The sequence below is a fragment of the Protomyctophum parallelum genome, assembly GCF_964188405.1.
Source record: "Protomyctophum parallelum genome assembly, chromosome: 1".
NCBI classification, from domain to species: Eukaryota; Metazoa; Chordata; class Actinopteri; order Myctophiformes; family Myctophidae; genus Protomyctophum; species Protomyctophum parallelum.
This window is the reverse complement of record NC_139697.1, coordinates 82,766,559-82,781,606: the sequence shown is the minus strand read 5'-3', so window position 1 is coordinate 82,781,606 and position 15,048 is coordinate 82,766,559. Positions and strand designations below refer to the sequence as shown.

Genomic DNA, 15,048 nt, shown 5'->3' with positions numbered 1-15,048 from the left:
AATCGCTCTGGATTAAGAGCGTCTGCTAAATGCCTAAATTGTAAATTGGATGTGCTGCTTAAGTTAGAATATAGAGAGGCTTCTGCCTGACAGCAATTACATATATACTGTATTAAGTAATTTTATAAATTGGCCATGAAGCCCGTCGCCTAGAGGTATCTTTTTTCCCCCTTCTCTTTTTTCAGCTACCAGCGGTCTGCTGGATGTGTCCAGAGTGGCGCGGGCAGCGGGTAAATTGGCTGGTCGGTGTGAAACCCTGTCTGTGTCACTAGGCAACGGGACCTGATGGCTCCTTTGTTTGAGGTGAAAGGTTGGAAGCACTCTTACTAATCTCCTTGCTTCACAATTAAGGAACACAGGAGAGCCGCTCAGAAGCTCTTCCCGCTTTCAAACAACAACAACAAAACGGAGAGAAAAGAAAAGACGCCTCTATTGTCCCTCCTCCTCCTCCTCCTCCTCCTCCTCAGTGAATGCCTATCCCCCTCCCCACACCCCCCGGTCCCCTCTCGTCGCTCCAATCGAAAGGTATTTGCACTGTAAATTAAAATGGCCCTCGCGTGTTGCTGTTTTAACAACGTGCTCGTCTAAGAAGATGGCCACAAACGGCGGCAATCTAATTACAGAGGGAGATTTACTTCTAATAACTCAACAGACAAAAGAGCCTTTGCTGTTGTTGACCTCACATCTCTCTCTCTCTCTCTCCCCGTTTCCTCTCTCTTGGGCGATTCCTTTTATATTCTAAATCGTCGCTGCGCCAAGGTTAAAATACAACAGGGATTTCTGAAGGTAGGAAAACCACCGACAATGGGGAGTTGTGGGGTGTGGGTGGAGGGATGGAGGGGTATTCCCTTGATGGGGCGAAGGCCATCGCTGTGTTCCACAGCTTACAGCCCATCTCTTCCTTATCTGCCTAGTCTAGTTTTTTTCTTCTTCCTTCTTTCCTTTTTTTTACACCAAGTAAAGTACCCAACAAAGAGCCAGTGGGTCTCGCTCATGCAAATGCAATGGGACAGAGTAGTGGGAACCGGGAGGGATGGAGGGAGTTGGAGGGGGGGAGCATTAAAATTGTCCGACAACGGGACATGGCTCACCAGGGTTTGCATTGTGACGTAGTATGGAGACACATCCTACAAGGCCAACCAGAAAGGGGTTTGGGGGGGGGGGGGGGGGGGGGGGTGGCGGGTATATATATTGGCTGGGCCAGATTTGCAGAGTGTCCTGCTGACTTCTATTTTATGGCCCGTGAATCGCCGAGCCCTCCGGGAGTCTATAATCCCCCCCTCCAACACACACACACACACACGCGCGCGTGAACGCACGCACACACTCTCCCCGGCGTTGTGCACGGAACATTGTATTGGCCTCAGTGGATGTGCGGTTGCTGTAGCCTATCTAGCTCACAATGATCCACAAAGCACGCTGGGGGAATCTCTGTCCGAGCCCAAACCGCCTGAGCAGTACCAACATCCCAATTTGCTACTACATCCTGGACCCCCCCCCCCCCCCATACACACACACACACTTTCAGGAGTACCGCCGCCCCTCCTCAAATACTGTGTCGTCCCACCGTTTCCCGTGGTGATGCCACAAAGCCGCTGTGCCCACCATGACACTAAGCCACGGCCCAGAGGCTTCGGGAACGCGGGGGCCCAGTTGGGTACTTCTCAATGAATTGGAAGGGGGGGTGGTGGAGGTGGGGGGATGCCAACGTTTCATTCACACTTTATCTCATTTACACATAAACATACATATCCCCTGTTCTCTCTCTCTCTCTCTCACACACACACACACACACACACACACACACACACACACACACACACACACACACACACACACACACACACACACACACAGTGTGGGGTTTTGGTGGCCACGCCGCGCCGCGCTGCGGAGGACCGTGCACGGTATCCATCAGCCACCGACTGAAAGTGTCTTCCTCCTCCGCCTAGAAAACTCATTTAGATCCTATCTGTGGGGGAAAAATTGTTTTGGATGGCGAAGAAAGGGAGGGAGGGAGTGGGCCGGGGGGGTGCTGTAGTAGTAGTAGGAGAGGAAAAAGAATAAGGAGAAGAAGTGACTGTAGTCTGGAGCTTCATTTAATTGAGCCACTGATAGAGCCTCAGACCACTCTGTAGCGCTCTGACTCTGGAAGAGGAGTGGAAGTGAGCGCTGAGCAAGACAGGAGACAAAGACTTATTTGTTTAGAACACTAGTTCTCAAACTTTTTGGGGCCAATGACCTCCTAACACACACTCCATCCCCCCCCCCCCCCCCCCAGGAGAGAAGATTTGTGTTAAAAAAAAACGATGCACAATTTCTAAATACAAAATATTCAAAGCTCGCAGTGAAGCTTGTATATCTGCTATTTTTGAACAGCCAAATTCTGCCTGTGGCCTCTGTATATTAGCAGCAGTGTGTGTGTGTGTGTGTGTGAGAGAGTGAGTGAGTGAGTGAGTGAGTGAGTGAGTGAGTGAGTGAGTGAGTGAGTGAGTGAGAGAGAGAGAGAGAGAGAGCGAGAGAGAGAGAGATAGAGAGCGAGAGAGAGAGCGAGAGAGAGAGAGAGACAGCACCATCACCTGGAAGGACAGCAGCAAGCAACCATCCTGTCCACCAATCACTATCAAGCTGTGCTGACAGGCTGATCAGTTGTCAGTCATCTAATCACTAAGGCAATAATATGTCACTGAAATTGCCAAAGAGTGCCATACGTTTCAGATTGGCTAAAACTCACTCTGTAGCAGCCAGTCATGTGGAATCCAAGTCTATGGACTTTTTATTGTCTTAAGCAGCGTTTTCAGCATGCCATGCCCCCCCCCGATGAGCAGATTCACAACGCCAAACTAAATGCAATATCATTGCAATATAGGCCAGGGTCAATGGTTAATCCTGAGCTGAAGTGTCACAATGATTATTATTTTTATTGAACTTCCGGAGACTCACTGTTGAGCTCCTGGTTATGACTAAACCGAAAGAAATACTGTACAACAAGGCCCCACCATCAATAATTTTGCCGCCGTGGCTCAGAGTGAAATAGAATCCAGTTAAAACCAGCCCTTCAATTTCACACAGCCCGAGGCTACTGTAGCACCAACTGTCAGCTGCATTATGTCCTAATGGAACACGCGTGCATAGTGCATACACATCGTATACACATCGTATAGTGCAACGGTCACATTATACAATGCATTATGAAGTACTGTAGCGACTGCCTCCGTCCATGTTAGATCAAAGCCCTAACCACAACCAGGCGTCCTTATCTTGTCCATGTCCTTATAGGTTAACATAAAAATGAATTAAAATAAATGTATAAATAAATAACAAGTTATAATATCGTTGCTGTCGGGAGGAAACCGCCTAACTCAATCTTTTTTTTTTAGGTTTTAGATAAATTTTTTCCATAAATCAGTATTATTGAACACCCTTTACGTCTGTGTTTTGAAAAATATTGAACCAATGGAAAGGAAAGTAGTAAAAATGCTTTGGACAAAACCCTCAAACAGTTTGCTAAAACAGCTAACTCCACCATCTCTCCCCCTCTCATGGGAGAAATTGACGATATATAAGGTCGCAATACCAACTCTGATGAGGCAGTATTGCTTTGGTTTAAAAATGTAAGGTTTTCTTAATTTCCTGATTTTTTTTCTCCCATTTCCTGAAAAAGGAACATTTTGGAGGTGGTTTCTTGCCGACAGCAGAGATATAACTTCACACACTGCACTGCACTGCACTGCACTGCACTGCACTACACTACACTACACGCTATCATACAATGAAATATATACTGTAGGGTTTAAGAGGTAAAGATGACCAATAAAACTCCATGGGGGTCTGCGCACTCCGCAGCCAGCACAGCTACAGTTCAACGGGTGCATACTGTATATACAGTAGCAGGGCTTGTGTACAGCACTCGATACCTGCACTGACCCTGGATGCCCTCTGTGCGTGCAACCGGCTCGCCAAACGCAAACAGATGGGAGAGTCTGCCGCTTGACAGTGAACAGCTTGCACCGTTATTAACCCATTCTGACCTGAGATCAGATTTCATACGAGGTTTCCGCCGGGGACACACTGGGTCTGATGAACCCATTCTGACCTGAGATCAGATTCTAAAAATGTCAGTCGCTCTTCGATTTTTCAAAAATAGCAGACCTACAAGCTCGTATCGCGCCACTCGGTGGCGCGATATGAGCTTGTAGATCTGCTATTTTTAAATAGCTAAAGCATAACATGATGCTGACACCAAAATGGGTGCCCGGTCAGAATGGGTTAATGGGTCGCAGATAGAGAGAGAGAAAAAAAAGATTAAATATTATGAATATAATTTGATGTAATTACTGACAGCAAAGCAGCAATGAGAAGAAGAACTCGGAATTCGACGCCCAAGTGACCTCCGGGGGTTGAGCTGCTTTTGTGTCTAGTGTGCGTTTGTGCGTCTATACTTGTGCTTCTGAGAGGCCAAATGTCACCACAAGTATGGTAGAATTAGAAAAATATACATTATGAGCAGTGGTGGAAAAAGTACTCAAATGTTTTACTTCAGTACTACAATGTAAAAAGTACTCTGTTACAAGTAAAAGTCTGGTTTGGCGGCAATGGCTCAGGGGTAGAGTGGCCGGTAGAACAGCCCAATGGGAACATTGAGATTCCCATTCGTGGTGCAACTCCCCTCTCTCCTCTCCCCCTCTCTACAGTACAAGCTCACAATCCATCGCATCGCAACACATTGTGAGCTTGTATATCGTCCATTTTCAAATGGCCGAAATGTATGCTATGTTTTGCAATAATTATTTATATCTAAAAAGTAGAAATAACTCCAGTAACGTAAAAGTACCTTTTTTGTACTTAAAAGTACAGTTCTTGAGTACATGTACTTAGTTACTTTACACCACTGATTATGAGGACAATGTTCCTTCCTTCAGCTTAAAGAACTATAACGAGAAGATTGTTTGTTTTTATGCTTGATTTATACTTTGCTGCATGCGCACCGAAAATAGCATTTGTATTGTGCTGCAAGAAGTTGTGAGCTTCTATGGCTATTTGCGGTGCACCACCTACAATAGCATTTATAAAACTGCCATACCAATATGATGTCCCCTATAGCAGTGGTTCCCAAAGTGGTGTCCGTGGACCCCCAGGGGTCCTTGAGGGAGTTCCAGGGGGTTTCCAGCTAAATGTTAGTTTGGATCCAAATGGACCCTTATGGGTCTGTAACTCAGAGAGTGTACCTCCATTTGTACACTCTCAGAGTTAAATTAACATTGATTTTACACAATATAAATTGGGGGTCCCAGAGATGGGGGCCCGTATAGACTAATGCATGTCAAACTGGGGGGGGTCCTTGAAATTAAAAGGGTTGAGAATCACTGCTAGAGGCCTAAAAATCTACTCTTACGGGGGTCCCTGGCATTCAAATGGGGGTCCGTGGGCTAATAAGTGTCAATTTGGGGGGTCTGGAGATTGGGGCGGCTGTGACGGGCAGAGGAGAAACGGCACGTGCATGTACTTATGTGACCGTGATTTCATATAAACAGAGAAGCTGAGATTGATCAGTGAGTCAAAGGGAATCGCTTCCATGGGCTGTGTGTTTGTGTGTGTGTGTGTGTGTGTGTGTGTGTCCGGGTGGGGGGCTCTGTGTCTGTCTGTGTGTGTAATTGCACACGCATGTGCATGCACATGCACATGTGTGCGCTGTCGCGCCCGGGCCAGGAGAATATTTGCATTGCTTATCGCCAGCCTAATGCTCACTGACAAGTTAATAACATCACAATTAGGTAAATGCTAAACAGATGCCAGCTCTGGCCTAATGTGATTGAGACAATCGACACTTTTGACGTGACCCTTGTGTAGCTCTGCTATTGGCCTCATTTGCCTGAGTGACATGAGGACTGTGTGTGTGCGTGCGCACGCGTGCTCACACGTCTGTGCGTGTTTGCGTGTGTATGAAGTCACTGATTAGATGGCCACCAGTGAGAACATTTTCAGATGTGGGAGGAAGGGAAAGAGATGGCAAAAAGGAGAGAATGGGAAACAAGTCTTATGCTGCGTTCGCACAGGCAGATGCAAAGACACAGTCTACCATTCATTAATGGTCAATGGAAGCCAGCGAGCAGCGACATGACGATGCAAAGATACATGCAACGTTTGTAGCTGCTGCAAAAGCTACAACAGCTACAAAGCTACAAAAAACTTGAGCTGGTTTCAACTTCAGCCACAAAAATACAAAGCTACAAATATACGCAGTGTAGATTTCCATCCGTGTCTTTTGCATCAGCCAGTGTGAACATAGCATTATGCACACGGGTGTGTAGGCTTGGATCGTATAGTGTTTAACTATATCTATATATAGTTATCTATTAAAATAAAATGACCCGCACAGCGTCTGCACTTGCACACTGATTTAGCAATGTTCCGTGACCCAAACGTTGTTTAATAATACATGTCTTCCTGTTGTGCAAGTGTAGACGGTGTGCAGGTAATTTTACTTTTTATTTAAAAAGGAGAGAATGAAAAAGAGAGAGAACGTCAGGAAGGTTCGTATTCTACCGTTTAAAGTCTTCTCTCCTGTGTCTTTTTCCCCTCACATTCTCCCTCTCCCTCCCTCCAGTCTCATTTCTTTCTGTAGCCAAACTATTTCTGGCTTGAGAAAAGAAAGTGTTTACTCTGTGGCCAGGGCTCTGCTGGAGTCATGCTGCGTTCCCACTGGCTAAAACCCACCATCGCAACTCCATGGTTTGCATATTTTCCCCCGTATTACAAGACTTAAAAAAAAAGACACGCAGAGCGCAGCCCCCACCTATTGTACTTTCTCTGGGACCACTGCTGGTGTTGAGAGAGAGAGAGAGCGAGAGAGAGATCATGCATAAACAACATTGGTGGTTGAATGACGAATGCTCGCGAGGCCTGCATACCCTCAAATGTTGTTCTACAACAAACTATGCAATACATCCTCTACCCCGTCACCCAAACCAAGCGTTCTGTTGGAATCCTGCAGCACTCAAAGCATGGCAGAGACCACCAAAGACAGAGAGAGAGACCACCAAAGACAGAGAGAGAGACCACCAAAGACAGAGAGAAGGGCAAGGAGTAACACATCACCCTTCTCATTTTTTATAAATCAAAGAAAACTAAATTCTTTGCCAGGAGTTACAGTATACCCACAGATTCAATTCTCAGGCCCGATTGTTAAGTTGGCCCGCATGGTGTGGAGATTAGCACGGAGGAAGTCACATTAGGACACTGGAGTCCCGTGGAAGACACACACAAGACAGCGTTCTTTGTTGCTAACTTGCTAAAAACCTTAAGGCATGCCATGATATTTTGATACTCCCCGTCTGCGACGTGGCAAAAAAATTAGATACACGTCGGGAGCCCTTAATGCAACTCACAAGAGCTGTTGGCTCGGGAAGGCGAGGAGACGACTGCATGCGGGTTAGTGTACCAATGTGTGTTTGTGCGCCTGGGTGTCAGGTTGTGCCACACTTTCTTCACACTGTGCAGTGCGTGTGTGTGTGTGTGTGTGTGCGCACTCTCGTGCGTGTGTGTTTGTGTGTGTGTGTGTGGGGGTGTGCGTACACGTGGGTGGACAGTGGATAAACAGAGCCACATGATCTTGTTTTGCTCATGGAACACTTGGGATCCCGAACCTCCCCCCCACACAGGCCTTATCTGTTCACCACTTACAGTAAAATGGTAAATGGTGCATTTGTATAGTGTCTTTATCCAAGGCGCTTTACATAGATTGTGCATTACATTCATTCACACACACACACACACACACACACACACACACACACACACACACACACACACACACACACACACACACACACACACACACACACACACACACACACACACACACACACACACACACACACACACACACACACACACACACACACACACACACACACACACACACACACACAGATAACAGGGGAAACCATGCAAGGCACCAACCAGCACATCAGGAGAAATGTGGGGTTCAGTGTCTTGCTCAAGGACACTTCAACACTAACTCTGGGGGAGCCCAGGTTCGAACTGGCAACCTTGCGGTTACCATCCGGCCACTCTACCCCTGAGCCACCGCTGCCCCATTGCGCCCCATTGAAAGTGGTTAATCGTCTTGACAATTATAAATTATGACAGCTTCAGGCCTGATGTTGGATTACGTTTCGTTGCATCTGTGGATTATAATTGTTAATGCATAATTATACGGTTAATTTAGAAAAATAAGGTAATGAGGTACAATGAGGTACAACACTGAAAATGAGTTTGATTACTCAGTGTAGTTTCGAGAATAAATAAAACTTGAATGAATTTCATTATGCGTTCATCACAAGTTATTTGAACCCAAACAGACATCTTGAAATGTGTGAGAGAGAGAGAGAGAGAGAGAGAGAGAGAGAGAGAGAGAGAGAGAGAGAGAGAGAGAGAGAGAGAGAGAGAGAGAGCACGCTAACGGTTAAGTCAGACAGCAGCTGACTTGCATGTAGCTGACCCAAGGAGGTGTCACAATAGTGTGCATTCATGGACATGCACGGAGCATCACCACCCATAAATGAGAAAAAGGCCTTTCGAGGCCAAATAGTGTCATCAGAGAACACGAGCGCTCGCTGCCAAAGAGTTCAGGTTTACATATAACATGTGGCTTTGATTGGTCAACAGACAGCGTATCCCCCCAAACGTCTTGACATAAAATGTGTTTGGCGTTGGGGGGGTATGTGGTTGATGCACCTTGATGCCTGCTGGCTGGGAAGATGAGAGCTGGATGTTTACATCACAAGGCTGACCCCCCCCCCCCAGCCCCCTCCCCCAGTGACTTCCTGCCGGCACCTCTGACCATGCAGGGGTCATTACCTCTTTATAAAAAGAGGACGCAACATCCAAGACATACAAGCGTCAGTGGGACCCAGTAAAGGGTCCCTGCTGCTGTTAGGCAACATGTTTCTGTTTTGGTTGGATGGGCATGTGACTTGTAAACAGGTCTCCAAGACCGAAAGGAGGTCGGCAAAATGTTGCTGGAAGAGAATGAGCGAGAGAGCGAGAGACACAGAGAGATGGGAATTGAGGGAGAGGAGTAAAAAAGTACTAACTCTCGCAAATCTCAGCCTAATCGTACACCAGTCAGTCACTGCTGTGGGAAAGAGAGCTGGCGGTTAAGCGCCGTCAACCCTCTGGTTACTGTTGAGCTAAGATAAATAACACTTTGCGTGCCACAATACAGCACGGCAAACACACACACACACGCACCCACACGTACACTAACTCAACATGCATGTGTGCACAAAAAGCAAACGAAGGAGGGAATTTCTTTTGGAACACTTGAACCAAGGACACCTCTCTCTCCCTCTCTCTCTCTCTCTCTCTATATATATATATATATATATATACAGACTCAGACAGAAGATTGGCCGAGCCGCTCGCTTTCGGAGCCCATTTCTCAAACCCTATAAGCCTTGGGGGTATTGGGGGGGAGGCTTCAGAGGCAGCCGGGCTTAGGGACATGGCCGCTACCGCTGCTGTTTCAGTTGCCTGGCAGGAAGGCTTGTCTGTCTGTGGCTAAGACTGGGGCTGACCCCCCCCCCCCCCCCCCCCATTCCCGCCCCGCTTCCCTCACCCTCCACCCCTCCCCATCCCCTCTCGTTTTTGCTCCAGACTGGAATGCTATATTTAGAGTGTGCCTTTCCGCTGTTATGGCTGTCAGATCATTAGCCTCGTTTAACCCTTCTTTACCTCGGGCAAGCCGACTGGCGGAGGGACGGGAGGCCCCAAAGGACTACCCCGAACCCCCCGCATCCACCCCCATCGCCTGGTCAAAGGACTACCCCGAACCCCCCGCATCCACCCCCATCGCCTGGTCAAAGGACTACCCCGAACCCCCCGCACACACCCCCATCGCCTGGTCAAAGGACTACCCCGAACCCCCCGCACACACCCCCATCGCCTGGTCAAACATCAGGTTGGGGGGGGGGGGGGGTCGTCAAGTGGGGGTAACTATGAGGAGGGGGGACGACAGTGGGAGGTGCTACTTTGAGGTCAGAGGTTTTGTGGATGGATTTTGACGAGCACAATGATGATGATGATGATAATAATAATGATGATGATAATGATGATGATGATAATAATGATGAGTCAAGGAAGTCGGGCAAATTTAGGAAACACTTTCCTGTGTAGAATAGTCTGTTCTGCTCATTCTGAATATAAAAGGCAAGCAATTAACCGGAATGAAGAAACCGGTCGCTACATGTGATGCGTAGAAGGAAACTTGGATGGGGAATCATACAATTTTGTTTTGTATTTTTGGAACCGATTTGCTACAGAGACGGTTTGAGGAAATACAAGAGAAGGAGTGATTTGTTTGTTTTTTTAAGATGTGGATAACTGCACCAATCTCAAAGCTGGCACAGCAGTAAACTGTAGGTCACGCACACAGATGGTCACTCTGCTTTGATTTCTGAAGTGCAGATGAAAGAAACACTTAAAACCTTGGATGCACGCCGTGTTGCGTCCTACCAAAGCATTGTGTGGAAAACTAGTGGAGTCATTTTATGTTTATAGTTGTGCCCGGGCGTTGCACTCTGAAAATCTTTGGTGCACAACACCAGCATGCGACTAAGAATAAATCAGGCTTTCAGGAATACCCCCTCCCACCTCCCTCTCTCTTCATGTGAACGCTGTCTCTAAAAAAGGGGAGAAAGCCGAGACAACCTTTCCATCTAAAACCGAAGGGCTTCTTCAACAACATAAGACCGTGCACTTCGGTGCATCTGCTACGGGAGGATTTACTTCCCTCTATTTACATCCTGGCACCCAGGCTGCCATCCTCTTCCTCATCGTCATAGCGAGTGCTGATAAACAACCGTGGCCTGCCAAGTTTCGCCAGCTTGTTGATTACAGACTGGGCTGTGTCATCCATCTCTGGAGTGACTCAGGAGGTAGAGCCGCCGCTGCCTGGGAACATGAGCGGATGGTTTCCCGGTTCGATGCCCGGCTCCTTGAGCAAGTCCATGGAAGCCCTTAACGGCCTAGTTACGGTGCAGGTTGTGTGCGTGTGCATATATATATATATGTATGTGTACACACACACACACACACACACACAGACACAGACACAGACACAGACACAGACACACACACACACACACACACACACACACACACACACACACACACACACACACACACACACACACACACACACACACACACACACACACACACACACACAGGGGCATTGTATGTATAGTGGCTGAGTGTGTAGAAAGGCCATGTGTTAATCAGAAGAAGGTCCCCCCGTCCGGCATACGTGTCAAAGTGTCCCTGAGCAAGCCACTTGACCCCTACCGCTTGAATAAACACTAGATGACATGTCATAACTCATAACAGACACAAGTATATAGGGTTTAAGTTGCTACGGGCTGATGGCCACAGCTGACTCATTGTGATTGCGATTCGGTCCAACTCGATGTGGCACGTGTACTTTTATGCTCCATGTAGCTCATCATTAGCAAGTGGTGCTGCTAAAACACTACACTGCTGCTTATTACCCATGAAACAGCGTTTTGCGAGGTAATCATTGGGGTGGGGAGCATAACGCTAGATTCATACCTCGTTGTACAACGGCGTCATGCACACGCACGGAAATGAGGCGATCCGTCAGCTCACAAAGCGCCGTGGAAGGAAGTCTCATTTTGGTTTGAGACGAGACGCAGTGGTAAAACAGATTAGGCATCGACACAGACCGAATGAAGCCAAGATGGAGATTTCACTGCCTTTATCAATAAGTTGTTGCTCTCATGGTGTGTGTGTGTGTGTGTAGGTGGTACATACGCATATGTATAGAAATGTTCCACAACCTTGGCTCACACATAGCACAAGTCAGACTGTATGTCTGCTATTCTAAACTTCGGCTGAGTGTGTGTGTGTGTGTGTGTGTGTGTGTGTGTGTGTACTTACCAGTGTGAATCTGTCGGTGGGACTCCAAGGATTCCTCTGTCTGGAACTGAGCACCACACTGGTCACACACTATGGCCTTCTCACCAGCTAGAAAATAAGAGACAAGGGGATTCATATAGTGTTGCCGTCAGAAAGCTCTTATCTCCATAGTTTAGTTTCTGTCCCCCCCCCCCCCCCCCCCCTTCCCCCTTCCCCCTGGAATTAACAGCCTACTTGATCATCACAGCGTCACCGCCGTTTTTTTTATTTGAATTTGAATTCATTTTTAGACATACAAGGTTTCCACCCCGGCAGAGACAAGATACAGGAAATATACTGTATAGCGCATATACTGTAATCTACTGTAGCTGGAGATGCTGTGACGGAAAACATGACAATGGTTTGTCAGACACACAACTGTCACGTGTTTTATGCAGTTTGTTTTCAATACACCTGCAATGTTCACCTTCAAGCTATATTTAGTGAGGTTTGTACCTACCATACATATTTTCTATCACACTACATAATCTATACGCATGTGATTTGGCAGTGTGAATTGAACGCTGGAAATGGAAAGTTGTCCCAGAAGAACATTAACCCGAATTGCATTTATAATATACAGTAAAATCATCAGGACCCTTAAAAAGTGGCAGTAAATTAACACTGAGGGCGTTTATGGTGTACAGAGTTTTGGAATTTTGATATTCAATCAAATACTGAACCATTGATTTTGTATAACGTGTACATTGAAACCAATGATGCACGGTACACCCATGTACAGTGAGGGGTGCTCTTATCATCGCACATCATTATGACATAACATGTCGATTTGACACATAACGTAAATTCTCCATTCATTGTCAATTGGAATTTAATGTTTGTGTGTATATAGCCGATTTGCTCAGACACATATGACATTTTACTCTACTACATTATCATTGGACACCTTACTGAAATCAAATTAGAATATAATTGCAAGTCACTAATTTGATACACACTGTTCATATTCACAATAGGCACTCTCATCAAGACAAGATGCCTGCTGTCCATCGTTCTATGCTGATGTATACAATTGGTTTAAAGTGTTTAAACTGATTTTGATGTGATAAGCAATTTTGCTGCGGGGATCCCCTGGAACCCACTCAAGGACCCCTGAGGGTCCCCAGACCCCATTTGAGAAACACTGGCCTAGGGTGTCGGTACACCATAAAAAACTAATGTCTTAAATGCCAATGAATTACCTGATTTGACATTAACACTTTAATAAAGACACTGCCTGACAGGTATCCAAACCTTGTTATAACAGGTACCAAACAGAACATGCCTATGATTGCGCCCTGCAGTCTGTTTTTTAGACCACTGTCTCCGATTGTCTTTAATGCTTTGAAAAGTTCAAAGCAATCACTTCAATATAGAAAGTGAAGAAATTGAAGTAGAAAGTAGACCAAAGTACAGAGATGGCCATGGAAATAATAACAATAATACGCTCGACTTTTAAAGTAATTTTGTGGGTTACAAATAGATCCATCTACGTTCCCTCTCAGCTTTCCAATATCTTAATAAGGGGTTGAGGAAACCGCGACATGCTTTTTTCAAAAACACTTCAAAACCACTTCACGTTTCTTGAAAAGAAAAAGTGTGACGGTCAAACTCTTTAAAAACACAGTGTTCTTTTCTTCATCGTGTCTACTGGACTAGTATGCATTATGTATTTATGTATGTAATATTATTGACCACTCCTTTTGTATGTCCGTAGCAAACATTTTGTGGAAAATGTCCATCACAAGCCTGCATGTTGATGAACCCTGCTCCGGACAAGTGACTTTTGTGCCTCAAAAAGTGTCAAGCCCTGTATAAATAAAGTTAATGTACGTGTGTTCTGGAAATAACCAAAAACATGCATTGACCATGTACCAGAAGCAGAGTTATTCAAAAATACAACCATATTCATTTCAAAATATATGCTTTGGTGTGAACATGGCTATGCGCAGAAGTTTAAAGCGCTGACATTTGAATTCACATTGTTCCAGTATTCACAGGTGGTTCAATATCCAGCGAAACATTGTGGCCAGGGAGGGGCCAGGGATTTTATAGGTGAACTTCAGAATCTTGTACAGCAGGTCTGGTCTAGAAGTACTGTACGCCAGCGTTTGGAATGGTTGTGAAATTATTAAGTCAGCAGGACATATCAAAGAGATCAATCAAATACCACAATATTTCTGACCAAATACCTCAATATAGATATTGCTAAGATAATATCATGGTGTGACAATATACAATATATTTTCTAAACATTCAAAAATATTGAAAAAAAGAAAAGGAAAAGACGATCTACAAGCTCACAACGTGTCACATTGTGACATGATGTAAGATTGGCATATCTTCTTTAAAAAAAACATTTGTTAAAGTTTAATGGTTAGGGCGTTATATCACAATATTACTCAATATTACTATATCCAAAAATCGCAGATGTTATCTAGTCCCAGATCACAATATCAAATGGTGTCAAGTAGTATCAAGTTAGCCCGCATATACAAATCAATTTAATTAAATTCCTCTTTTACCCTACTATGGTGCTACAACAGTTCCCATTTAGCAAAGTCCTCATGTGTCGAGACTTCCATATAACTTATATAACGTAATGTTACTGTACTGTAACCCGTGTGCCGTTTATACAGGGCAGAGATTTCAGTTGCACCGGCATCATGTTTAATGCCACGCTGGGTTTCTATTTCTATGCCTGTGCACAACCTTGCACTGGTGGAAAGTAACCAAGTACATGTACTCAAGTACTGTACTTGAGTACACCTTTGTTTTTGCGTTTTTACTGGAACGTTTTAGATTTTCTATACTTTATACTTCTACTCCACTACACCTCAGAGGGAAATATTGTACTTTTACTCCAATACAATTACTTACTAGAACCTTGCAGATGTGACATTTTTATTACAAAACATATGTTGGCTATTTGAAAATAGCCGATCTACGAGCATGTAGATCTGCTATTTTCAAAAGATTTATTTACACATTTTTGAACACTTGCAATGAGTACATATGCTTAAGTACATTTTGATGGCAATACCTTTATGTTACTCAAGTAAATGTTGA

General features: G+C 45.3%; 1 protein-coding gene across 1 annotated transcript in view; it reads right to left on the bottom strand.

Moving 5' to 3' along the window:
• The window catches only part of zbtb16a (zinc finger and BTB domain containing 16a), a 149,658-nt gene that overhangs the window by 50,535 nt on the left and 84,075 nt on the right, over nucleotides 1–15,048 (bottom strand). Inside the window, exon 4 of the mRNA XM_083765136.1 lies at nucleotides 11,962–12,048. Within this exon, the coding sequence (XP_083621262.1) occupies nucleotides 11,962–12,048 (87 nt within the window). The remainder of the gene's footprint in view (nucleotides 1–11,961; nucleotides 12,049–15,048) is intronic.